Source organism: Dermacentor silvarum, chromosome 11 (genome assembly GCF_013339745.2).
Source record: "Dermacentor silvarum isolate Dsil-2018 chromosome 11, BIME_Dsil_1.4, whole genome shotgun sequence".
Classification (NCBI taxonomy): domain Eukaryota; kingdom Metazoa; phylum Arthropoda; class Arachnida; order Ixodida; family Ixodidae; genus Dermacentor; species Dermacentor silvarum.
In genome coordinates, this window is record NC_051164.1 from 105167485 (window position 1) to 105194287 (window position 26803).

The window sequence follows — 26803 nt, forward strand, 5'->3', positions numbered from 1 at the left end:
TACTGACTGCTGTTGGGAATTTCTGGCCCAAAAAGAAAACACATAAATAAAAGGCCCAAAAACATAAAATTTTTGAAATTCGAAACCCTGCATGTTGGTGCTCCTCCAGGGTGTCTCGTTAGTAAATAGACATTTCCTTGCATTCATTCATTGCCGCACAGAAAAAAAAAACTCGTGTACGTGAAGTAGCACAAAGAAAGGAATTCCATACAGGTTTCTCAGAAAGAAGGCTTCGCAGTTGAATAAACATTCCTCCAGGTCAGGGGATCAAACCTGGGACCAACAACTCCTTTCTAGGGCAGTCGCTCCACCATGCTGCCTGCTGCAGCTGAGGCTATGCACAGCCCCTGGTGATGGGAGTATCCTGGTTAGCCTGACGAAGTAACAACTGTAAACAGCTTTGCAAGATTTCAAACATTTCTTTTTTATTTGGCACACTTCTGTACAACAAGTGCTAGAAGGCCGCAGACCTTTCAACTTCACCCAGCCTTCCATGCTGCCGGTAAATGACCACTATTTGTTCGAGCCATGACACCAGAGACGTTATAGGCAAGAACTTCGAACGTCTTAAATTAATAACAGCTTCCGGCCGTCTTGAATTGCCCAGAACCTCTCCTTAACACAGATACACACATTGTCCTTTCTCGGATAACTTAGGCAATCATTGGGATCACAGAATAGCTGAAACATCTCTGCAGCCTCACACAGGAAATAGAGACATTAATTGATATTCTAAGGCATAGGCTGCTGCAAATTGCTAGTGTGCTTCAAATTTGATATGGTTATAGGAATGTATCAACGGGAGTGCTATTCAAGACATGAAAGGTGACATCACACTATGATTATAAGAAAAAAATTACACGAATGCTACCTATGCCAAGCTTGAGTCTTCCTTTTCTTTCTCTCTGTTTGCATTTTTGATTTTTGAAGCAGATCTTGTTTAAAATAGGCTAGAGTAAAATTGGACTGGTCACGGATCACAAGCTTGGCGTGCGCAAGGACCGAAGTGGCAGCAAGGAAAATAGAGTTTGTGCAACCAGTGTTTGTTCCGTTATACTATGTACAGCACTGTCGGTGATTTGGTAATGCTTTGCTTATAGCAGCGGGTGACTTACGAAACTGCGAAAATAGCTCTCAGATGCCTTATTTGCAAGACACTGACAAAAACAACCAGCCTGCTCTTCTCCTGGGTTCACTTGCAACATTCTCCAAGAGGAAAAAAAAAGACAACATGAAACAAGGACATTTAAATACAGGTGCGAATGTCTAGATTTACATTGTACTTACAGCAATAATAAAAAAATGTACAAAGCCGTCGATTAGACCTGGCTTCTTAGCAAAAAGCACCGCTCAGTCTCTCGTCATTTTGTTTTCTTAAATTAAGCAGTCGAGAGACGTCCGTGCTCTTCCTCCGATCACGGGCGGTAAGCAAGAATGGCTGTACCAATTCTGCTCTCGCCAGCGACTAGCACATCCCCCTCTACTCTTGTGTTCGACGACTAGATGCTTAGGATTCAAAGAACCGCCCTCTCTTCTATACCTGCTTTCCTCCGAGACATGAAAAGAAAGTTCTCTCGTGGACGGGTAGACGGACTGGGGAACACACACAGTCCGTCCCTCGCAAGTGCCAGTCCATTTCAGTTAAGTACACGAATGCTTCTTAAAAGTCCTATGCGATGAGAATTTCTAAGCGGGGAAAAAAAGAAGAAAAGAACACGCGCACTTCCCACAAGCACATGCACGTGCGAATCACACACATGACTCCGGTTAGCAGTACGTGCTGAGGTTGTATCGCTGCTATTGCAATCTCGGATTCGATGGTGTCGTCATCATGGCATCCGAACGAATCCTGCTCACCACTTTTTCACCGTCCAACACAGCCATCACCACAGGGTTGCTCTCCACGGGGCCGTGCAACAAGTCCGGCAGCGTCGGTGAGGTGCCCCAGTAATCCTCGCTGTCGGCGACCATGCCCGAGTCCGAGGAGAAGTTTGTCGGGGCGTCTTCTAGCCTCTGCGTCAGGGCGGCCTCTTACAGCATCTTAGGGTGAGTAAGGAGGCCCATTGAAGCCAACGATGTCGTGCTTGCGTCGGCCTGAGCCATAGTGCCTCTGCTGCTCCGTATACATAGCGCGGCATCTCTGGCGAAGACGTGGCGTAGTGCCCTTGCAAAGCCGTGCATGACGTTTGCCAGGGGTGTGGCCTGATACTTGCCCGACAATGGCGTGACGAGCAAGGGCCGCTGGTCGTAGCCGTAGCTGGATGAGGAGTGCTGGCTCATGTCGGACAGGTCTCCGTAGAACGCCTCGGATTGGGGAGGCGCAGGCGGTGGCGGGACGTCGGACAGGCGATCGACCGAGGAGGCATCACCGTCGATGGACTCATAGATGTGGTCCGCAAACGCACTGTAGACGCTTGACGAATCCGAGTAGTGTCCCGGCCTCCGGCTTTAAGCCCAAGTTCGGTGATGGGGTCCGTTCTGGGCCGCTTGGCCGCTCTTCAGGTGGCTTGGGGTCCGCTGGAGCTTGTTGGAGTGGTGCTGCGAGGGCGGTTGCTGCTGTTCAGGGCTGTTGATGACGCTGATGTTGCTGCTGGCCGAGCTGCGGTGCAACGTGCCTCCAGAGACTTGGCTAAGGGCGTTGATGTTATTCTGCGCTTCCTCCAGCTTCCTGTTGTTAGCACCGGGAGAAGCGAGTGCTAGGCTACGGTTGTTGCTCACCCTGTCCATAGATTGGTGACCTGGAAAAAGACAAAAGGTGGCAATCCAGTCATGAGAATGTGTTCGCCAAAAGTAGCTCTGAAACGGGGTATGCTTTAGCTGAAATGACTCTGCATAATTTTCATAAATCCTGCAACTATGCGCCCACTTTTGTACTGCTTTTCTCAGTTGTAACTTGATATATCAACACAATGAAAGTAAGCTGGCGGCACACGCAGGCAAGGCCATGTGATGGTAAGGATGAGTGCAGTATGGGTGTAAAGTGCATTCAAGGTGGCAGAGCGCGTGATGGCAGATGTCAACATAACTGTGATGTCAAGTATTCGAAAAGCTTGGTAATAGTGCTCCCTTACTTTATCTTTCATTTTAATGCAAAAATTCATGGCTTTCCAATTCCATTTGATATTGATCCTCCTTGTACATCACACTTCAACATACAAGATAAAAAACCTGTTTCATGAATAATGGCATTTTTCTTTCAAGCATTTTCTGTACGATCATCTAACATTAAAAGAAGCCATCTGACTCCTTACCTGGTATGGTGAACTTTGGGGTAACTGTAGAATTTTTGTCCTGTGAGTTCTAAGACTGCTGGACAACCTGAAGGACAAGTTCAAAAGAACATCAGAATGGCAAAGCGATGCAGACTTATAAAACGAGGCATGAGTTATAAGAAAGTTAGTAATTAGTAAGAGGATTACTTGCATGTAAAGAGGAGGCATTGTTTACTGTGTTAGTCACTATAGCTGCCTCCTTGCGACAGCAGCAATTAGAAAGTTTGCGCCAACAAGCTTTCTGATGTCTGTTGCTGTTATGTTGCCATAATGTATTAATTACTGCATTGTTAAATTACTAATAGGAGGTCCCCCTGACAGTTCTTGTAACTCCGGGACCTCCTTCTGTACTAATGATGAATGATGAAATAAAATAAAAAATAAATGAAAACTGCAATGCATTTCTTCGCAAAGTTCGGGAAATAATATCTCGAAAGCGGTGTCATCCCGGGAATTCGTTCCAAGTGGATCTGCCTTGCGGACTCCACGGCTACAATTTGTAGATTACAATATGGGCCATCAGGTAATTAGTTAAAAACCTAATTAGTGAGTTTTTATTATTTAGTCGATTATTCATTTCAATTTTTGCGCAAGTAATGTCCGCCGCTTCGAGTAGACCGGTTCATTAACTAGAATTGGGATATCTGCCATCAGTAAACCTTAATAAATTTTGAAAGTGTTCGCTGAAACACCCTGTATTGTGCTTTGTGTGAACAGTATAGCGACAGTAAACGTAACGAGGTTACCTGATTACGCACGCTGTACCACGAAGCAAGGCTCGCGGTGCAACCACCGTGCGACGTAAGTTAGGACGGCATAAGAACGCCACTTAGGTAGCACAATGCCTGTTCACTCCGATTCATGACGTCACACAACCTGACCCCATATACTGCGTACAATCTAATGTGGATGCCCCCGTGTAAGAACTGATCCATGACGTCATGCTACCTGGCTCGACTGCCATAGAATCTAATGAGGATGCTTTCGAGTAAGGAGCGTGATTTTGACGTCACCGATTTCATCACGCCAGGGTTGGCAATGTAAGTTTCGGGCACGTAGCATGACGTCACGGATCAGAGTGAACAGGATTTGCGCTACCTAGGTGGTGTTGGACATAACATACCGCTTCGCCATATACAGAGCGATAAACTGGTCTGTCTGGACCCTTCTGCTGAAGTTACTATGCTATCTGAATTGGTTCAATCGCGAGTTGCGCGAAGCACTATATACCGGAATGAACCAACTATAATAGATGGCTTTCTAGAATGCTATCTAGGAGGCGTTGAATCAGCTCGTGGGAAGAGGGAAGTACGATGGCGACTTCATTTTACGTCACACTTTGACGTCATACATGGGGGTTCAACGGAGGGCTGCGCTTTGCCATAGGCAAATTGAATGAATAATTTCGCGAGAGTTATATCGACCGACATAGCTATTTTCGAAATGCAGAAAGCCGTAACTAGACTTTTATGATGATTCCCTTCAATTTTCCAATATAAATATATGTGATGTAATGCTTGTAACTCAGAAGGTAACGATGCAATTAGTTTCGCTACTAAAATGAATGAATTGGTTTTTGCTGAATATTATACCCACCCGTGCAGATAGTTCAATTGTAGTGAAGCGATTCGAGTACTGATCGTATTTAAAAAAAGTGTTCGAAGTAAACAAAAGAAATTCCAGTCCCAGTTTTGCTTGAAAGACGAAATATTGATAGCCATAGCATACTCGTAGACAACTACACGAAGTATGGCTCGTAGCTTTATCTGGAGTTTAAATTGTGGCAAACATTTGATATTTCTTTTCTCCCTTTCCAATAAAAGATAACTACTACAGAAACGAAAATATCGCAGTATCGGGGGAGCGTTATCGCGCGATGCAGTCAAACCGGATCAGCGCGCCCTTCAGTGGTAATGACTCGGCGGCGCGCAATGCACCTTCAGTAATGCTTCGGCCACGCGCTTCGCTGTTCCAGTTTCATTTGACGCCGATAGTACTTAAATTTAAGTACACCGTTGAAGAACACGCTTTTCCAGATTAATCCGGAGTCCCCCCCACTACACTCAAGAACAGTTGCACCCTTTGGGGTGCATTTTTGCCACGCAACAATAATCGTCATCTGTCTTGCTTGCGTTTCCTATCTTGAAAACTCTGCGCTTGCTACTTTCCTGTCGAGAACGCTGTGTCACGCTGATAACGCTCTTGTCGTTCGTGACCGAGAAGTGCCGGGCGCACAGCGTTAAAGAAAGGAAAGCCACGCAAGTCAGATGACGATTATTGTTCTGTGGCAAAAATACGCCCCAAAGGGTGCAACTGTTTTTAGAGTGTACAGCGTTCTGAAAAGTCTGATCGTAATTCTGGCGCGCGAAACCCCAGATTAATTTTCCTTAAATAAAACAAAACAACGTCGGTGCCTGCATTTTGGACGCGAACTAAAAGAAAATGGAGCAAACGCCAGTATCGTGATAGGCGCGCCAATTAAAACACTCGCACAAAAAAAACATGTGATAGTGCCTCAGGTTCAGCCCTCTGAAACAACGGCAGTTCCATGGGTACGCCGTTAGAACTACGTTGAAGGCTCTTGAGAACAGAACGTCCTTTGGGTGAGCAACCACTTTCACACAGGTCTGTGTAAAAGGTCTGTGGTCGCTTAATTCGAATATTTTAGTGCCTAAACTGCAACGAGTGAAGTACACGCAGATGTAGGGCAGTTTACAGGCGCAACTACATGGAATTACATGTGTTTTTAACACATTGCGCACTGTAGCCTTCCAATGTAATTCACAATACGCCTGCACGCCTCGACTCAGTGTATTCGATTTCGTGCTTATTATTAAATACACCAGACATACATCGGTCACCGCCACCTATACAGGTAGAAATAAAGTATCTTTCGCTCAAATTAATTCTATGGTGAGGCTGATAAACGTCATTTTGTGAAACAATTAATCTTCGCTAATTATGAACCCATCTGAATCTGTTTAAACTGCTTTCCTCCGTTACAGCTGAGCCCGCACCGACTCGGAAAACGTTTCGGTTCTACACGCCGGCTAACGTGCATACAACAGGTTTGCACGACTCGAAACACCTGTCTTTTCGATCGTTCAATAAATCGAAAGAAATGATTCTGACACAAGTATTTGCTACTTAATCCGTACTACCACAATTGCGCCAAAACGCTCATTTATAAGTTTCTAACCTAATTCCAACCGTTCAAGCAATTTTCGTCGAATCCCGAACCACATGTGGGTAAACGAATAGTCCGATACACAGTAGAAACAGTAGTACGAACAATGCAGCCCAGAAATTTCGCGCTGCAATCAGCTTTGTGAAAAGTTCCAACAATCCGAGCAGATAATTACACCTGTGTCATGCGTCGTCCGATAGATCGCATTATTTTTGGCGCATATGTATTTTCTCTTTAAAGGAACTCAAACCGCATTTCAAGAGCAACCACATTCCAGTTGATTCGAACGGCGTCACGTCATCTCAAGTGTCTAGGGGCACGACACCACGGCAACAAACCGGTTCCTGTTACGGTACTGATGAGTGAAATCAAATCAGCTAACCTGGACAGCCAGTAAAGCCGCGAACGTCCTGAACATCGGGCGGGGACTGCAGTGCCATGTCGGGACAACCGGCTACAACGAAGCGAAAAAAGAGACTGAACCGACTGAACATTAGGTCCCGTGACCAGTGACGTCACCGATTATAGTTGCCAGACGAAAGACCGAATTTCCGTGGAAACTGGCTTCTCGTGGGTTTAGCAGGCGTTTGCCAGCTCGACCATGCATGGCCACTTGGGCATGTGCCAGTGGTTATGTGTCGCTCCATGGGTATGTGTCACTCTTAAATAAACCTCTTTGACGTCAACTTAGATATGTGTCCCAGAGGCCACAGGGTATGCGGCTCTTTTATTTATGGTTTTTCGTCCCCAGCTTTGGTCAGTGGGTACAATAACAACAAAAAACACCTAAGTATTAGCATCTCCGTAATGTTTTGTAGATGTTTCGTTGCCACAGCGCAATGGATAGCTATCATGTACTGTCCCTCAATTTAAAGAAGTCACGCGTTTGATGCACGTACATTCTGCAGCAGTGATTAATTGCATTTGAAGTTAATCACTGGCTCTCGATACCGGCGTGTGAAGAACAATCGACGTAAAGAAAATGCAAATAGGGATGTATGCGTGAAAGTGCATGCGTGAGAACAGCCAACCCGACGAACAGCGTACTGCTGCTCATCGGGGCTATGCATCGGCTTCACTGCAGAAGAAGACAGTTCAAGAAGTTGGCTTCACCACTACGCAGAATATCCAGGACATTTTGGGCGATGGCTAAGCCTAACAATGTACAGTAAGTAGCGCCATCATTTGAAGTTTGGCGCCATGGAACTCGTCGCCTCTCCCTCACGCTCCCAATTTCCATCCACTGGATGCCACGCTTTTTTTTTTTTTTTTTCATATCAGCTTTCTGGTCACGCTCAATATTTATACTAAATTCTGCAGTCTTACGTGCCCAAATTAATACCCCTGTCACACGGCACGTGCAATGTCATTCGCAGCGAATGAGATTACGTGTTAATGCCATTTTTGTTGCTTCTACACGGGCATAGTGAATGACATTCACAGCTAATGGCTTTCGCCCATTGAATGAGTTTCCCGAACTCATTCACGCGCGACTTGTGTACTCTCGACGACAGGGGCTTGGCAAAAAATTACGAAATAGATAAGTTAAAACGAAATGTATTATATTTTCAGATGAACATCCAATGTTTACCATTGTATTGTTAACAATATAGTGAAAAGATGTAAACAACAAGCACGATTTGTAGGGTTTCGTTATCATAGCAGCCTGCCGATAAACATTAAGATACGATTATGAGGCACGCTGTAGTGGGGGACTCCGGCATAATTTTGACAACCTGGGGACCTTTAACGTGCACCCAATGTACGGTACAAGGGCGTTCTTACACTTCGCCCCCATGGAAACGCGGTCCGGATTCGATCCTGCGCCCTCGGGCTTATCAGCGCAACGCCAAAGACGCCACCACGACGACTCTGATCACGGCGTTTCTGATTTCCAGCATGCGCGAATGCTCAAGCGTTGGTCGCCTACGCTACCGACTCAAAGACGACGCCTTGGGCGCCTTTTCTCTCCGCCAGAACAGCGTGAAAGCGTAAGAGGGCGCTATGCCACGTGATGGCTGTAGTCCAATAGGAAGCGAAATAGACGCACGTCGGGCGAGAACTAGAGAAAGAGAGGGGGAAAGTGCAACGGCGACCAAGCTCGAAGATGGGAGCAACGTATGCATTGAGAGACTTTAGATGTACACGAAATGGCGTAAACATCTCAACGGCCTGTGCTGTGGAGAAGCCAACTATTCGACGCGTTCTGTGCTGAGTTGCAGCCGATCCACCGCACGGGCAGTTTGATAGATGTGTTGTTTATTGAAATAAATAAAATAAATAAAGGAAAGGTAGAGAGGGAAGTTACCGCTGACCGTACTGTCTAGCTTCAACTGCTGACGCATGAACGGAATGAATTGCTATGCAGTACATACTTCTACTTAATTTGAACAAATAAAAAATAAAAAATACGCATTGCATGCGCGCACGCCCGACAGCAATGATTTCTCATATTTGAAGCCCTTCGGTGGCTCTTGATGTCAGCATGAACACGAGGTGAATACTCGGGTTAAGTGGAAGAGAACGCGTGAGAACCAAAAACGTGACGTGCAGAGTAATGCTGCGCGCCGGCTACACTACAAGACAAGACACGGCAAGTAGTTGGCTTCGCCACAGCACCGACCAGTGTAAAAAAAAAAAAAAAAAAAAAAAGACGGTTGGGCCTTTTGGCCGGAACCTAAGCCTTGCGATAATTAAGTAGCGCCATCGTTTGAAGTTAGGGGCCACCACATTTGCTCCTTGCCTTTCTCCTCTCTCGAGGCCTCACTCTACCGTTCTCTTCATTCCTATCAGACTACACTCGTCACGGGACGCCATGCTCTTTTTCGTGTTGATTATCTAATGTATAACATGTGCTGGTGCTGCGCGGCGGCGCGAAATATTTATTTGGCTCCTTTTCAGTTGACCGAAACGGCGTGAAAGCATGCCTGAAAGGTTGCTACGTCACGTGATAGCTATATGGACCAATAGGAAGCAGTAGATACGAAACACGTGGGGCGGAAACAGGAGAAAGAGAGAGAGTCGGCGCGGTGGCGCCAACGCTCAAAGGAAAGGGAGCTATGTATATATGGCACTCAGGGGCACTGTATATGGCACTCAGGGGCATATGCAAAGCAGCTGACGTCATGCTCAGCAAATCAATCTCCTCTGATGTCGCCCCTCCTTTCCTCCGAGGCCCACCTGCGCGCTGACTCTTGGGAGATAGACCCTGCATGGTTGCCAGACCTTTCAAGGCATTGGTGCTAGTGATGATGTCCTGGTCACGATCGGCGCTGGCCTACCCGCTATACTTACCCCTACACTCCCCGCATGCTCGGTGGCTTGAAATTGCCGCTTTCCTAGCAAGTGGTGAGGGCGTATTATACGTATATACAGGGTGTTTCAGCGAACACTTTCAAAAATTCTGAAAGGTTGCCTGTGGCAGATAGCACAATTCTAGTTCATGAGCTGGTCCACTCGAAGAGGCGGACATTACTTGAACACGAAATTGAAATGCATAATCGAATAATTAACAAAAATTCACTAATTAGGTTTTTCACTAATTACCTGATGGCCCATATTGCAATTTACAAATTGTAGCCGTGGAGTTCGCAAGGCGGATCCATTTGGAACGAATTATCTGGATGACACCAGTTTAGAGATATTAATTCCCGACCTTTGCGGAGAAATGCATTGGCGTTCCAGTTAGTTTGTTAACAAAACGTGGCTTTATGCATTGAAGCACGAAATTAACTGGAACGCCAATGCATTTCTCGGCAATGTTTGAGAATTAATATCTCGAAACTGGTGCCATCCTGAGAATTATTTCCAAGTGGATCCGCCTTGCGAACTCCACGGCTGCAATTTGTATATTGCAATATGGGCCATCAAGTAATTAGTTAAAACTAAATTAGTCAATTTTTGTTAATTATTCGATTATGCATTTCAATTTTTTGTGCAAGTAATGTCCGCCTCTTCAAGTAGACCAGCTCATTAACTAGAATCGGGCTATCTGCCACAGGCAACCTTTAATAAATTTTGAAAGTGTTCGCTGAAACACCCTGTATATATATATATATATATATATATATATATATATATATATTACTTGTACTTACTAATCGAATTAAAGAAATGATAAATTAATAGCAATGAAAATGGACGCGAAATCAACTGCCCGCAGGTGGCGAACAACGTCCTCGCATTATGCGTGCGATGCTCTTACCATTGAGCTACCGCGGCGCAGATTTCCCATCCACGTATGATATGATTGGCTTCTAATGATATATATATATATATATATATATATATATATATATATATATATATATATGTAATTAGGACGAGACTTCGAATTAGTCACGGCACACTTTATTCTATAGTTCTGTTTTCCTTGCTCCATGGCAAATATTCATTTGTGTCTCAGTTAAGGATGAAATAGTACTTGCCAAGGATCTTTCACCAATCATCATTCCTGTCTCGCTTTCACGCATTTACGTTCTCTCTCGCAGAGACTGCCATAATGGAATCCCGCTCAGTTTCAGTGACACGAAGAAAAACCGGCGCATAAAGCTCAATGTTGCCGGTGATCATTCCCAATCAACCATTTTTTTTTTCTTTTTACTCTAATTTCACGGAGGACAACTATATATACCGCTTTAAAGTTTCGGGCCCTGAAACGGGGTTAGCTCATTGTGGACTTACCTGTTGGCCAAGAAGTCAACTATTTATTGAATGAATGAATAAACTTTTATTTCCCTTTTTAAGAAAGGGGAGGGGCCGGGGGGGGGGGGGGGAGAGGGAGGTCTGTGTGCTCCAGTCCCAGCGCCTTATGTTGCCAGACGTCCGCCTACCAGTCGTGGTAGGCCTCCGCTACCTCCTCAGCCCACCTCAGGACTCGGCCCTGCAGGGTGGGATCGGAGCTGCGCAGGGCAGTCTCCCACAGCTCCTCGCTACTAATTAATGGTTTGAGGTTGCGGGGGGGATATTTGATGGGGCATTTCCACATGATATGGGAGAGATCTGCTGTCTGGACAGGCAGAAGCGACACTTGGGTGTCGGGTATGTGTCGGGAAAGAATAAGTGCAAAGTGCGTGGGGTAAGAAAAGTGCGAGTTTGTAGTTGGCGCCACAATATTTCTCTCTGGCGCGTGCTCGACACAGACAGAGGGGGATACGTTAGGCGTTGGTGTTTGTAATGTGTGCAAATTTCATGGAATGTGATGAGTGCGTCTTTATTGGTGTGTTGTTGGGAGTCATTGGGTTCTAGAGTAGGGCCCACATTTCCGTCCACTCGGTCCGTGAAACCTCGAGCAGCGGCATGAGCCATTTCGTTGCCTGGTAGTCCTTGATGTGCTGCAGTCCAGATGAGAGCAATGTAGTTTTTCGGCGGGTGAGCGACTAGTAGAGAGTGCGCGAGGTTTGTAATGTAGCCGCTACTGAAGTTCCGGATAGCAGTCTTCGAGTCACTGATGATGACATCGCAATCAGGTAGCCCCGATGCGAGTGCAATGTCCGCCTCTTCTGCGTCGCCCGCTGAGGTGGTCTTGACTGATGCTGAACGAACAGTGTTGCCCTGCTTGTCTACGACCGCTAGAGCATAACGATGTTTAGTGTTATAAGCTGCGGCGTCCACATAGTGGACTCCTTCCGCCTGTCCATAACTGCGTTGTAGCGCCTTGGCTCGAAGTTTCCGGCGTTCGACGTGAAATTCGGGGTGCATGTTACTGGGTAGGGGTTGGATGTGGTATTGTTCGTGTATGTTCGGAGGAAGTTGACGTCGCTTGTTCTCGTTGAGTGGTGGGGCGTAGTGAAGTTGTCTCAGGATCTCACGCCAAGCTTCAGTGGTGGAGAGTCTGATATTGCGATGATAGCTTCGGTTAATTCGTCAAGGGTATTAATTGTGGCTGTGGCCATCACCCTTTGTGTGGATGCTCTAATCGGAACACCAAGGGCGACTTTGTGTATCTTGCGGATCAAGCAATATACAGTATCCGCTTCCTTCCTAGAGAGTGAGGGATATGGTAGTGCGAAGGTGATTTTGCTTAGGACAAAAGCTTGGATGAGCTCAATTTTTGGTATTTTCTTGCTACTAAATTGCATTTTCTTTAATAATGCGTTCAGTAGCGCCTCTTTAAGTTCGGGCCCAGAATCTACGTAATGCGAAACATTCGCGGTTTTGTAAAGAATGGGCCTTATGAATCTTCTAATTGCACTGCAGTACATACCCCGTAACGCATGCACACGGGAACGGCCTACATTTTAGATTGCACTACCTTCCGGATCGGCTTGCATTTTTAGACTACACTATCTTCGGGGTCGGATTTGGAAAACTGCCAGATACTAGTCTCAGAAAACCGTTGAAGTCGGCAAGAATGCTTCGCATTATAGAAAAGTGACAGAGAGAGAAACCGTCGGGCTCACTCGCAAACAAAGACAGTGAACGACACACTTAAGACGTGAACAGATTTATTAACAAAGTGTACAAAGAATTCCGTCTCTGAGTATGCTCACGTGAAAGTATTTTGTTTCTTCTTTTCATATCGCCCGCGCTTTCTCCTAACTCCCCCTCGTAAGGCACTTGTGTCGTTTTCATAATTGCACCCTGAGATGCGTCGCCGTGTCGTGGGAAATATGTACATGCAATTCGAAAAAGTTACAGCACCATTAGAGAAGTTAGTGCACAACCGCGATGTTCGTCCTGCACATTACACGACGAACGAGAATGGATTGCTGTTTAAAATCTCATGGCCTTTTAATTTTTTAGTGATTAGAGGTGCATTTCTTGTCGGCTCTTGAAATGCAGCAGCACGAATTCAGATGTCAGTGTTAGAAGTTTCATCTGAAAGAGAGCAAAACACAAAAAAAACATACATGAGTACTAAACACTCCATGCCAGCTGGCGAGTGCCAGAAACAGCCTTAATACACCCCAACCACACACTACTTGCATGCACTAGATTCGTTCGAAGAATGCCTGCGCTATTTATGATGGTCTTCAAACCAAACTAATTCCTACTTTTGAAACTACCCAGATTCTCCTAGCCAGCTTCATGGTTTAGAACTGCTCTCATTTTTCAAGCATATCCGCTAAAAGATGCATTTCCGTCATCTCTAGTCGAAAGGCAACACATGCTTGTTTCTTCCATTAATTCCACCTGTCTTTGTTCACTGAAACCAGGTAAAGGAATAATCACTCCTGTATGCATCACTTTTCTAGACTCTCCCATCCATGATATTGTGCACTTATCGCATGGCATTTTCCACCTATTATCAACATTCTTTCGTTCCATAGCAATCCAGACATGCGTCCTTCTAATGTCGCGCTTATCACCGATGCGTCATTGTTATGCAGTTCACATGTATAGTTTGTACAATTTCGATGCCTTTTTTATTTCAAGATCCTTAAGTTTTTGTCTTCGCATTCGAGATATACTACGAAAATCATAAACCTTGCTTCTGTCAGTGACATAAGCTTACCTTTCCTTAACTTGTCCCCTCTGACCAGGACTGCGTACTACGATTACAACCACTCTGAATTGCGACGCACAAATCTGCCTTGAGTCTATAATATAAAGTATGAAGACTTTTCCGACACTGATTGTCCCGGAGATATGTATACGCTTAACATTAAAAATGCGTTAGAGATATTTGTAACAAAGTGTGGTTTAAGATACTTATTACGTGTACCGAAAAATGTAATTGTGTGAAGTAAATGGACAGGGTTAAGTATTCGGAATACAAGACAGAGCACTTGGTCTGTAAGTTGTGTTTGTCAATGTCATCGTTTGCAATGAATCAGCCTTGATTCTGAGAACATCCACACACTGCATGCGGCGTAAGTGTCGCAATAAAACATGGCATGCTTACCTAGGACAGAAGCCGTCAACGCACGAGCATCAGTTCAACATTTACATACTAGGACAGCTGGCAACTGCTGCAAAGAGAAAATAAATAGATCAATTAATTAATTAATAGTTTTACTCTCTTAGCTGTCGGTTCTAGTCAACATAAAGACTGCTTACGAGTGACCAATGTGCTACAGCTACTCTCACCAAAATCCACAAAGCATCCCGCATCGTAAGCAATCGGCGAACTGTCTGAGATTTCTTGCCGTACTAATGACCACATTCATACTAATTCACAGAGGCAAGGTTTCTTCGTGCACGGAACTCGCGCCTAACTGCATTTCGATCAACTAAGACGAGCAACAGCGAAAGAAAAGCATGCTCAAAAAAAAAAAAAAAAAAAACAAGGATGGTACAGGACGAATGTTAGACTAATAAGTCTAGCATTCGTCCCTGTACTTCGTGTATCTTGTGTACGCATTTATTTTGCTGGTTCTCGTTTTAGTTGGTCATCTACTAAACTCGCCGAGCGTTGTGTCGGTATTTTGGCAATAAGTACCTGCGATAAGTGCTAGTAATGCACTATCCACTAAATAATCGCGGCAGTTGAATGCCGATATCCGGCAAGGATATCTCGACAATGTCTATAAAACTGGAGTTAGAAAGCTCTATACAATGGTGACAACAGTAGTCACAGTAAGTAATGCTACCTGATGTTGCCTCTGATCTTTGTTTCAAGAATTTCGCGGCATTGCAATTGCACGTTGGGTTCTGGAACACAGATGCGCTGAGACACAGTGGGAAATGAGATCCGGGGATACCTATACAGATATCTATACAAATTTTACGACTGTCAGTCACATACATGTGACTTTTTTTTTTCATGACGCAACTTTCATTCAAATTCCTACAGCTCGGTTGCCTAGCAGGCACATGTTCGTTTCACATGTATTTGAACACATGCAAATCGGATTAAGGCGAGCGGTTAAACTTTATCTTGGGAAAAGGAACGAACGACAAATCAACGTTTCGATATTTCTTCGTATACGCAAGCCATTGTAGAGCCTCCGGAAAGGCCTGGCAGACGTAAGCAGTATCTCGCCAGAGAAGGAGCACTAATAATAAATGTCGGAAAGCCACTGTAATGTGGCTTGATAGCACCTCAAACGGCTTTTGTTGTTCGGTCGTGTCAGCGTACTGGCACAAAAAAAAAAAAAAAAAGGTGGACATCTCCCGTCCGCAGACATCAAGGCAGAGCAGAGCTAAAATTGGCGCATCCTTGGTTTGAAAAAACAGCGCGTATAGGAAAAAGAACATGGCTGACGCAGAGTTAAGATACATAGCTAGATGGTGATAGATGACACGGCGAAAATAAAGAGCATGGAATGAGCACGGGAAAAAAAACGCGGAGGTGTCTTCTGGTTCATCGCCCACAATTGTCTTACGATGCTTTTTTTTTTTTTTTTCAAAGCATCCAGCTGCAGAAACTGTAATCGTCTCGTTCAAGGCAGACACCTCAGCAATTCCGCGGCAAAAAGGGAACCATCATCACTCGGATTTTTGTAGGGTGCCCCTCCATCCAAAGGAATAACCAGGCACAATGCTACTTTGCATCAGTGATCTTATGAGAAACGCCGTATCCGGCATGACATGGCCGATTGCAGGAAATGGCGCATCGAGTTGCATAACGGTGCCGAACGTATAACAATAGAGCTCGCAACTCGTCTCGCTTGCGAAAGCTTCACTTAGGGCCATCATACTGACACGCGTACATGTTACTATTTCTCCGGTGACCGCGTTTCACCGCTAACAAATGTTAAACGTTATCGATCAGCGCAACACGCGCCTGCATCATTTGGAACTTACTCGAATGTTATCGTCGTTTCTATCTGTTGTGTGTTCGCGCCGAACCTTCTATAATCACACTGCATGCGCGACACAAATTACGTAGTAGGTTCTGTAAGGCGCCAGCGATTGCGCCGGAACTTTCAACGAGTCATGTATAAAAGCTGACGCGATCGACCCGCATATCAGATTTTCGACGATCGTCGACTTCGCTCGCCGCTATCGTTGTAATCGAGTGTTACTTGCTTGGCTGGGCACAAGTTCGCCCAATAGAGAGTTAAATTTGTAACTCACAGTTTTGACACAATGTTGTTCTTCACCGCCACTAAAATGTAACAATACAATCTCCCGCGTTAACTAGGCCAATAATTACAACTTCAGAATGTCGCTAACTTAACAAATAGACTAGAAAAGATCCGCGAAATGTTTAAGCCAGCTGGGATAGTCTAGGTGTCCACATTGAACAGTTTTTTCATGGTGCCTGCGGCAGAAGATTCATCGCCTCCAAATATTTAGCAACTACTACTCCCTCTTCACCACCTTCGAAAAATAGGCACATTACTACCAAGTTAAATAACTAATGAATTACAGTAAGCGAAGTAATGTGGCCAGGGTAATATAAACAGTGGCTGCAGATCTTCCATCCTGTTCATATGTTATCGTTTCTTCTTTCTTTCTTTTTTTATGTACTCCGCAAGACCGCATACAGCATTTAGCTTCTGCCTAAGAAGACCGGAGGCAGCCGGGCTGAGTAATCCTTGAGCTCACCCCCCAGTTGTTGCTACCTCAGCTGCACTGGCAGAAATCCACGGAAATCCTAGAGAAACTTATCAAAACTGATTTTCAAATTTTCTACCGTAAACAATCACGGTTATGTTCGCTTTGTTCGCGCAAATGAGTGTTTCGGGTTGCAGAGAAAAGTTTGAGAAAGACGAGCTCGACCCACGCTCGTGAACTGTTGATCGAAACTGAGGCCCTGTGTTGCTGATGAACTTCACTCAGCGATCACGCTACGAGCACAACAACCACTGATCATCACGGCCCACTCCCACTCATAAAACACAGCCAGGTCACTTAAACACTCATGCTCACCTACGCCTATCTGTTAGGCCGCGCCTCGTGCTGTTGCCTCAGTCCAAAAGGCACGGGCCGGTACCCCTTGTTGGCACCAAAAGGCTGAACAGTCAACAGTGGCTTCGTAGCGCCACCACGCTTCACCGCCACGTCACTACCGGAAGGCAGTCGCTGCCTCGCGTCGGCCCTGGACCGTTGTAGCTCGTCGCTCATGCTGTCCGAGTCTTCGAGAGGCCTGTACCGGCCCTCCTTTGGCACTTCTGACACCTTCTTCTGAGCCACGCTGTAGATGTAGTTGGAGTGCGACTCGTATGTTCTGCCGCTGTTTGTCCTCTGAAGGGCCTCCTTCTTGAAGACGCTCATGGCGTGGTCCACCTTGCGGTCATCGTAAGACGAACTCCTTCGTCTCGTCGGGCTGGAACTGCGGTTTCGCGTAGGGCGACCTCCCACTTGCGATGCCGGCGAGAGCGACCGCCGGTCGTCGGCCGAGTGACCGTTGCACTTGTCGCCATTGTCGATGCCACCGCGCATGACGCGCGATATCTGGTCGTAGATTCGCTTCTTGGCCGGTGCCGAATTTCGCCCCGGTTCCGGCACCACGGCGGTCGGGTTGTAGTTCTCGAGCGAATTGCGGCACTCGTCTCCCGACGAACGGCCGCCCTCGGGCTCTGGCCGAGGTGGACTGAAGTTCCGAGAGTCCGCTGCCCCTCCTCCGTGACCGTTCACCTGGTGGTCCGAATCGCGGCGCCGCACCCACTTGCCTACGCCGTTGGTCGAGACGCCCTTATTATGGTCAGGGCCGTTACCATTCCAGACCGCTTCGTCCCCGTTGACTAAGTCGCCGTTCTGCTCACCTTCGGTCTTCTTTGACTCGAGGCTGAGCATGCGCAGCTGGTGCCGAATGTCCAACTTCTCCTTGTCCCTTTGCTTGCGGAACTCCTCTTCGACGCGATTCATCCAGCGAATCTCTTTCTCACGGAGCCTCTCCTTCTCCGCAACTTCCTGCGCCAGCCGTTCCTCTAGCCTCTTCCGTTCCTCCTTCCTGACAGTGCTCATATAAGAAAACTTCTTGGATTTTTTGTTGTCGAACCTGGACGGGCGGTTGCTGCTGCCGTTGCTGTTGCTCGCGGGCTTGTAGCCCGAACCCGTACGCACCTCGTATTCTGGCAGATACATGACGTGGCCCTCCCTTGAGAAACTGAACGACGACGTTCTCCGGGCCGACTCACTCCTGGAGTTGTCGCGCCACACGGGACTCTCCTTGGGCTTCTCCTCCACTTCGGGGGTCGCGGACTCTTCGGAAGACCTGCGCAGGTCAATGTCTCCTCCAACGATGTTGAGAGAATTGGGAGCGCTACGGCTCAGGGACCAGTTGGAGTCGATGCCGCCGTTCTGTCGGTCTCCAATGTAGTCGCGGCCTCGCAGGCCTAACGCTTTGCGCAGGTTACGCAGGCTGTTGAAGTTCTCGGCCGTCGGAGTCATCATGCGTGGGTTTTTTCGTAGCCGTCCCCGTGGTCTGCTGCTCTGGTCAGAAGAATCCTCCGTCCTCATAGTCGCCGACGGTGTAGACCAGGGGAGGAACATGTTGGCCGGCATGGTGAACTTGGCCTGGAGGCCAAGCATACCATGCGGTTGCTTCTCCTGCAGTCCCGACGTGGTGGGGCCCACGCTGCCGGAGTCGGAGTCATCCATGAGGTCTTCTTTCGGCACCCAATGGTCTTCGCGGACGCCGTCCGGGGGCGACGCTCTCCCTACGCCCTCCGACCGCCTCCCGGGGCCCGGACCGAAAGGTGCGCCGTCGACGGCGTCATGGATGAACAGCGGACTTCCTGCGTCGGGAGAGATCCCTGAGTCGCCGCAGCGGTCGGCCATCACTCTCCTCGGCGCCATCACGCGGCTGACCCTCCTTATTTGGTCTTCCAGGACGTCACCGTCATCGGTACTTGCTTCGGAACGCAGCCTGTCGCTCCTTCGCGCCTGGGGGCTGTCGGTAGCCCACAACGACCTCCAGGCGTCAGTAGGTGAGAAGCGTGGTATGTCCATTTGCTTCCTGGGAAGCGTTGGCCTGAGTTGGATGTTGACATTGAGGTCCTGGTCCGAGCCGCTTGATAGAGACGACTTGGCTGAAGACGTTCCACCACCACTGAGGTTGTCTAGAGGCCACTGGGACTTTGGCCACGCCTGGACGGGGCTGCGGCTATTACGCTGCCTGTTCTCAGCCTTACGGTTAGCGTGATTATAGTGCTCGGGTTCCTGATTGACTTCGAAGACGTGGTCCTGCAACCGGCTCGAATCGTTCAATATGTACTCGATCACTTTTGATTCTCCCTGGGAATGATCGTCGATCGCGGCCAGACTACGCGGATTCAGGGACGGGTTCTCGCGTTTCGGTGTACCCTTGTCAGCTTTCGTCTTCTTGACGTTTCCGTTGGGTACGGAGCCGTCCTTCAGCTTGAGTGCGTCGAAGTTCGAAAAGTAATACTGCTTCTTGGGCGTCGACTTGGGGCTTTTCAGGTCACCGTTGCAGGCCGGCGGCGTTTTCGATCCACGACCATTCTCCTCGGCGACCCTACGGGCGAAACCAGTTGGAAGCTCTGCGCTTCGCAACGGCCAGAAGCTCCTCCTTGAAGTCTTTGGCGAGCACGGAGGGCTCTGGCTTGGCCGCAGGGCCGTCGCTCGAAGACGTCGTCTTCTTCTGTCCCAGCGCCTTCGGGCCTAGCTGGGTCCGTCTTCGAGAGTCTCCACTTTTCGACGTTTCGCCGGTTCTTCTCGTAGCTGCTTCCGGGGCGGAAGACGACGTTGTCGTCCGAGTTGTAATCCGGAGGCGGTGGAGGCGGGGGAGGCGTTGGAGCCGGCGACTTGCCCTCGCTGCGGCGCCCCTTGAACTTGGAGAAGACGGTCTTTCCTCCGGGGTCTTCCGAGGCTCGACCGCTCGGTGGTCTGTCCGATTCCTTCGGAAGGCTGCTTGACAGTGGCTGCGGCGGGTCGGGCGCCTTGGCTTTCTTCCGGGATTTGATCTTGGCCTTGCTCGGACTGATGGCGATCAAGCTGCGCCCTGTGATACCTGTAACGAAACACGGTTGTATTAGGATTTATAAAGGACAAAGCCCGTGAGCTCCGAAGGTCACCGTATCACTCCTAAATCTTATTCCAGATAAGTGTCGTTAAGTAAGTGTAACATACATGCAAGAATATTAATAAATAAATCAGTTGTCACTTAAAAAATCAGTTGTCAGTCAGCGCTCGTATTTTCTCTTCCTCTGTCCTTTGTCCGGGTAGCGCTGCCCACCCCTAAGAAACATGTTCAGTTACCAACTCGCCCAGCTTGCTATGTTAGTTCATGCAGTTTATTTCTTCTTCAAATAATAATAATAAATCAGTTGTCAGTCAGCGCTCGTATTGTCTCTTCCTCTGTCCTTCTTCCGGGTAGCGCTGCCCACCCCTAAGAAACATGTTCAGTTACCAACTCGCCCAGCTTGCTGTGTTAATTAAGAATATTTCATTTACTAAGTGTAGCCTATGTGAAACAAAAGGGCGCTGAGCGTCAGCTCTTTCTTCGGTCACGCTTCTTGCAACTGTTACTGTATGCAACTCCCAATGTTCAACTTAAGTTTCACTAAGTTGCATATCTTTATCTTGTTCCAAATAGATTCTACGTGGGGCATTATTGCGAAAATGTTCCACTTAATGTAACTCGTGTGAAACGAGATATGAGTCTGCTCGCATATGCAACGCGCATTTTGAAAGAGCAGAAAGCAGCAGCACTTGGCTGTCAGTCGCCGAACAAGTCCTATAGGCCTAATGCTCATTAAGTGCGCCACGCACGTATACGCCGTAATTATATCCCATTACCATGCAGCGAGTAACCGACACGAAAAGGCCACGCCTCAAGTAGAAAACGTGCTCCTGTTAGAAACGAGTTCATAAATAATCATTGGGCGTCACTTTCATACCAACCATAGGTATAGAGCCAGGCTCTTTACCCGTCCTGAAGCTTTGAAGGCAAGCAGTTTTGCATTGTCCCCTAAAAGGGCTCTACGCCACAGCAGCGCCAATTAGATGGTGAGCCGTAGTCAAATAACGGTGACAAAACGGCATCCCCCGTTTAGAGTGATTGGTATGTCATGTTGTTTACTAAGGTTCTGCTCATTGCTGTGTGCGCAACGACCCGTCAATGTGTCGTTCATTTTACAAAGCGCCAAAAAACACGGACAAGTGAGAACACGGGACGAGCGCTGTCTCAACGACATTCCATGCAAGATACATCGGATTCTGCGTGAAGAAATAACTAACGCCGCCTGAAATGAGTGCTCTCTTTGGTCATGCAACGCCGTACGTGCCACAGTGATCCGACCAAGAAAGATGACAATGACCAAGAGATGGCGATGATGATACGGTGCGCATCCAGTGGGGATCGGCGGTTGCAAGATCGAAGGCTGCAGCGGCGCTTTGTCCCCCGTTCCCGCCCGATTGAGCGGGCCCTGTTAAAATATAATTAGTGGACACCAGGCGACGACGTCTGTGTGGTTTTTCCTAACCCACACATTAAACACTGTCGGCAGTACAAGCGCCGTATACGTCTATCTTTCTGCCTTCTGCGCTGTGCACTCGTTTTGCCACGAATTACCAACGTGCCTTGTCATCTTTAGAGGAAGCCGTTTACGTACAGTTTTTCTCTGCATCCACAGCAACCCTTTTCATGAAGCTTGTCGCGTTTAAAAGTCGAAATCAACCAACCCTAGAGAGCAATAATACTTGCTTGCGGAGTTGTTGGTTCATACGGTGCATCTTGCGCAGCAACGTTATAACTCTAGAGAGTAGATTTTGCTATTTCGGCTATGAAACTTGCTACGGAAGTTCTCCAAAATTGCGAAATTAAAAACAAACACTGTAGCATCAGGTTGACAACTCTGTAGCTCAGGAATAAAAAGATATGATATAATTCTGTAAATTGGGCGGTCAATATTGATGTACCGCTCTGAATTAAACCAATAATTTGTGAGCAGGACCCTTGTAGAACGCTTTTAAGCATTGTAACCATTTCACGTAACCTCTAAACTGATATATCACACTTGTCCGCTTCATAAACCCCGATAGATACAGTTTACAGAACTGTGATATCGGTGCAAAGTTACCGGATTTCTAAACATCGTGCTCCAGGTTTTTAAAGCTTAAAATCTTCTGGCAACTTTCGTAAAACATTGGAGGCACTAAATAAAAACTTCGTTTCTTACTCGCGGTAGAATGTAGCTTTTTCTCTCAAATGCGACAAATTTCACTCAAATCGGATCAGTTATTGTCTAATAGGATCATTCCTGCGTTTAGCGTGCATTTTAATCGGGAAATCGAAGTCGGCTTCCAGGAGAGAACAAGAGGCAATACGTAGGTGAGTAGCCAGCTTTCCAAAAAGTTAAAATACTGCAAAACAACATTGACGAAGAATAGGGCGATAAACAATTAAGGGACGAAAAACTTAGAAGGGCTCGGTTTTCAACATTCCCCTCAATGTTGCCTAGAACCAAGGTACAGCGAAACACCATCAGAATTGGAGGACGCTTAAGCTTCGCCTTTAAGAGTGGACAGCGATAGCATTCAAAGATCCTATAGCTGCTTATCAGAATTTTTTTCTCGTATATTCAAATTACAATCCGACGGTATCACGTCTGCACTTTGTGGTTAAGTCGTACTATACCGACGGTATCACGTCTGCACTTTGTGGTTAAGTCGTACTTTACGATTTTTCTGACGGATTTTACTTTGAGAAATTCAATTTTTGTTCACTAAAGCCTTGCGCTACGCGAAGAGCCCCGCCCGGTCGGGCTGGTTCGGGATGATGTGGTTCGGCATGATCGTTTCCGCCAGACGCCGATGCTTAACGCCAACAACGATGCCGACACCGACGCCGACGCCGGATTTTCTGCTACACGGGGCCCTTACGCTATCGCCTTAAAAGAGACACGACACTGTCGCTAGTGTCGCGTTTCTTTCTCGTCCCTTGTTTATCGCACTATTCTATGTCAGTATGTAATACTCACTCGCCCGAGCATTCAGTACTTCTAAGAGACGACATTATTATTATATGGAGTAGCCGGCGCCAATTACATCTCCTAAATACCATATAATAATAATGTCGTCGTCGTCGTCGTCATCGTCGTCGTCGTCGTCGTCGTCGTTGTTGTTGTTGTTGTTGTTGTTGTTGTTGTTGTTGTTGTTGTTGTTGTGAGTGGTCATTGCACATAGCCACAGTGGGGGATTGGCCATGAATGAATATTGTTGTTGTTGTTGTCCTTCGAACTCGTGGCTCAAACCTACTATGGCGATTGGCCTGGACTCGAGCGGGTAAAGCTAAATTAATACGTAGAAATTAAATTTCACTCGCAAATTCTCGAAGGTCTGACAAATTCAATGCGAAAGAATGAAACAAGCGCGCATACCTTCGTCCTCCTCTTCGTCATCGTCTTCGTCGTCAACGACGCTGCGCGCAATGTCCGGGTCGCTGTGCGCCCGTCGTCCCGGCTGCAGCTGCCCCGGCGGGTCGGACTGCTGCTGCTCCATGTCGGACATCGAGCGCCGTTGTTGCAGTATGCGCAGCAGATCGGGGTTGTCCTGCGAGCGATCATAACACTCGCTGAGTGAGCGATCTCGCGTTAACCCCGCAATGCCCAAACACTGCTCCATGTCAATAAGAAATACAACTAATGCTGTTGATAATGTTGTACATTTGTCTTATTCGTTGTACATGTCACCTCTTCACCTTGATTTTGTGCACTTCGGTATGCTGTGTACAATCGCCAAAGTCTACTTTCCGGGAAGCCGGAGATAGTCAAGCTGCTTCTCAGCTTTTTCTCGCAGCCTCCCTCACCTTCATGATGAAAAATAAAGGAATTATTATTATTATTATTATTATTATTATTATTATTATTATTATTATTATTATTATTATTATTATTATTATTATTATTATTATTATTATTATATTCCTGGCGAAGGTGGGTACACTTACGCACGCACGCACGTGCACACATACGAAACAGAAAGAGAGAGAACAATCAAATGTTAATTGAACTACAACTTGATTAGTATAAAAGTTAGTAATTGCTTGGCTGAACTAAAAAATTAAAATGTGGGGCTTTGCGTGCCAAAATCAGGACGTGATTATGAGAGACCTCGTAGCGGGGGACTCAGGATTAATTAGCCAAAGCGAAGTATACACGGGCGTCTTTTTTTTTTTTTTTTGGGGGGGGGGGGGGGAGAGATTTCGCCCCCATCGAGATGCGGCCGCCTCGACCGGGATCGAACCCGTTACCTCGAGCTCTGCAGCGCCACGTCGCAGCCGCAAAGCTATCACGGCGGGTGGTTTGCTGTACTATACACAACTGAAAAACTCGCTCCAGCGTGTTAAAAACGTTAACAGGCTATGGGTTCAGTTTGTCCTGCTTCAATGAAAGTTTCGATGTATATAAAGACAGTGTAGCGTAATGATACGTTTCAGGGTTAACCTTTCGAGTAACATCCATTTTACTAAGCAGTCAAAACATAGCTGTGGCAAATTCATCGATGATCTTCCTTCTACGTCGCTCGCTTCATTTTCTCCCACTGCTGATAAGTGCTGTACCTGGTACAACAGTGCGTTTCGCCACAGAATTCGGTATTTCTCGAAACTGACGCCAAGCGCAGGATTTCAGCGAAATTGCTGAACGTGTTCTGAAGTGAATAATTAGTGAAAACTTGTCATTCAGCTATCGTCAAACTACGATTTCTCGAGTAAGTAATGACAGCATCTTAAAGAAATCCAGCTGATGCTATAAATTCTGATATCTGCCACAAGAAATTTTAATAACTATGTTTGAACTAAAACACAAAGAGGAAAAAAAAAACAATTGGAAAAAGTAACACCGGTGCGAAACCTTACACATTGTGCGCCTGATATCGTTCGCGTATAGCCATGTTATAATGTTCCAAAATCACAACCGGGTAACGTAGCATAGACAGGTATTAGCTGTCATCATCCCCATCAGTAGCGTATTTTATGCCCACTCAGAGAAGAAAGCCTGTCCCAGAAACCTTCAGAAAGCGTTTTTTTTTATTATTATTCTTTCTTTCTTAAGTGTGAAACATAGGAAGTTTGCGGTCACAGAATGGGACGGCTAATACCAGAATCTTAGCTAATAAAAACAACAAAAACGGAACGAAGATAATCAAATTTCAAAACACCTTGAGAGGTCTATAACAAAATAGTAAAACACCAACAGAGCAAATATTTGGAACACGGAGGAAATAGAGACATGGCATAAGACTACAAGAACCACACGAGATCAACAGGTCATGGGAACATAGAGGAAAATAAAAAAGGGTTAAAAAAAAGGAAGGGGGGAGGGGGGTGTTCGCGTGGAAGCCACCCTAGCTGTGCATCGAGGGACACTTAAAATAAGTCAGCCAGTATTGTGATAAAAATTCGAAAGCCTATTTACACATGGTTAATTCCCACATAGCCACCACAGAAAAGAGCTAACAGATACATTCGGGCCTTCCTTTGCCCTGAATTATGTGCCACAGCTTGGTACTTTCTAAAGCACTTCTGGCTGTTATGTAAGTTATTTAATCATGATAACTTCAGGCTGTACGTAGGTTATTTAATGACATACCAGGACCCACCGTGGATCCTACTATGTGGTAAGATTACACCAAGATGCTACATGTCCAGAACAAAGTGCAGCAGGTAATTCGGAGTGCCTAATGATTGCGGCCTGGCGGGAAGGGAGGGGGGGGGGGGGGGGCGAGAGCATCCTTGCCCCTCCCCCGCAATTGACGCTTATGCCACCGATCATCTGCTCTACGATGTCCTGCCCGACTCAAATCCTTCCTTACAGGCCGGACTAGAATGTCTTAACGTTATCCACACATCATTTTTCGCTCCACCACTTGTTACGAGGTCTTTAGCTTCTTGTGAAGTTTCTTTGTGATAGTTCTAGTTTCACCATTCATTGTAAACGGCCTTAAGTGCAGCCGCGTATAGTATAACGAAGGCGCCCTGCGCGTACCTGCACGTCCGAGTTCTGGCTGATGAGGCGGCGGCCGCTGATGGTGCCTCCGCTGTGCAGGATGTGGCCGTTCTGCGTGGTCTTGAGCAGGCGCACGCCTTCGACCGCCGGCTGGGGCAGCACCCGGTTGCCGGGGCTGGCGAACTTGCCGGCCAGCCGCTTGTGGCCGCGCAGGCCGCCATTGGCGTTCAGCACGCCCCCGTTGGTGCTGCTGCTGCCCCGAGACGAGGACAGCACGGAGGACTCGCGCGGCCGCTCGTCGGAGGCCTGCGAGTGCGAGTTGCCCATGGCCTTCCGGACGTCCTCAAGCCATCGGAGCCTGCTGGAAAAAAGAAACGAAGCGTGTGAGTACTAACTGTAGGCCCATAAAGGGAAAAAATTCTTTCCCAAATGAATGCAAATCCGAGCAAGTTATACACCAAGGAGAGCGACGCTGCACAAGACAGTTGCCAAACACTTCGGCAAACCTGGTTTGCCACTGACCGAAATATACACAAGGCTTTGCAAGCGCTTCGCAATACCAGAGTCGTTTCAAACGATTACACTACGTCGGAGCTTAG

The 26803-nt window shown here is 46.9% G+C and overlaps 1 protein-coding gene and 1 long non-coding RNA gene across 2 annotated transcripts in view; both read right to left on the reverse strand.

The window, feature by feature from the left end:
* Positions 1 to 399: 399 nt before the first annotated feature.
* Positions 400 to 7064, reverse strand: LOC119433089 (uncharacterized). Its single transcript, XR_005188265.2, has 3 exons — positions 6842 to 7064; positions 3252 to 3318; positions 400 to 2738 (listed from the first exon to the last, which is right to left on the reverse strand). It is a non-coding gene; the product is annotated as an uncharacterized LOC119433089 (long non-coding RNA).
* Positions 7065 to 12888: 5824 nt separating this feature from the next.
* Positions 12889 to 26803, reverse strand: part of LOC119433171 (uncharacterized) — a 135941-nt gene continuing 122026 nt past the window's right edge. Inside the window, 7 exon segments of the mRNA XM_037700304.2 lie at positions 12889 to 13278; positions 14306 to 14372; positions 17221 to 19777; positions 19779 to 19904; positions 19906 to 20266; positions 23637 to 23808; positions 26244 to 26562. Coding sequence (XP_037556232.1) covers positions 17227 to 19777; positions 19779 to 19904; positions 19906 to 20266; positions 23637 to 23808; positions 26244 to 26531 — 3498 coding nt within the window. The 5' untranslated portion in view covers positions 26532 to 26562 and the 3' untranslated portion in view covers positions 12889 to 13278; positions 14306 to 14372; positions 17221 to 17226.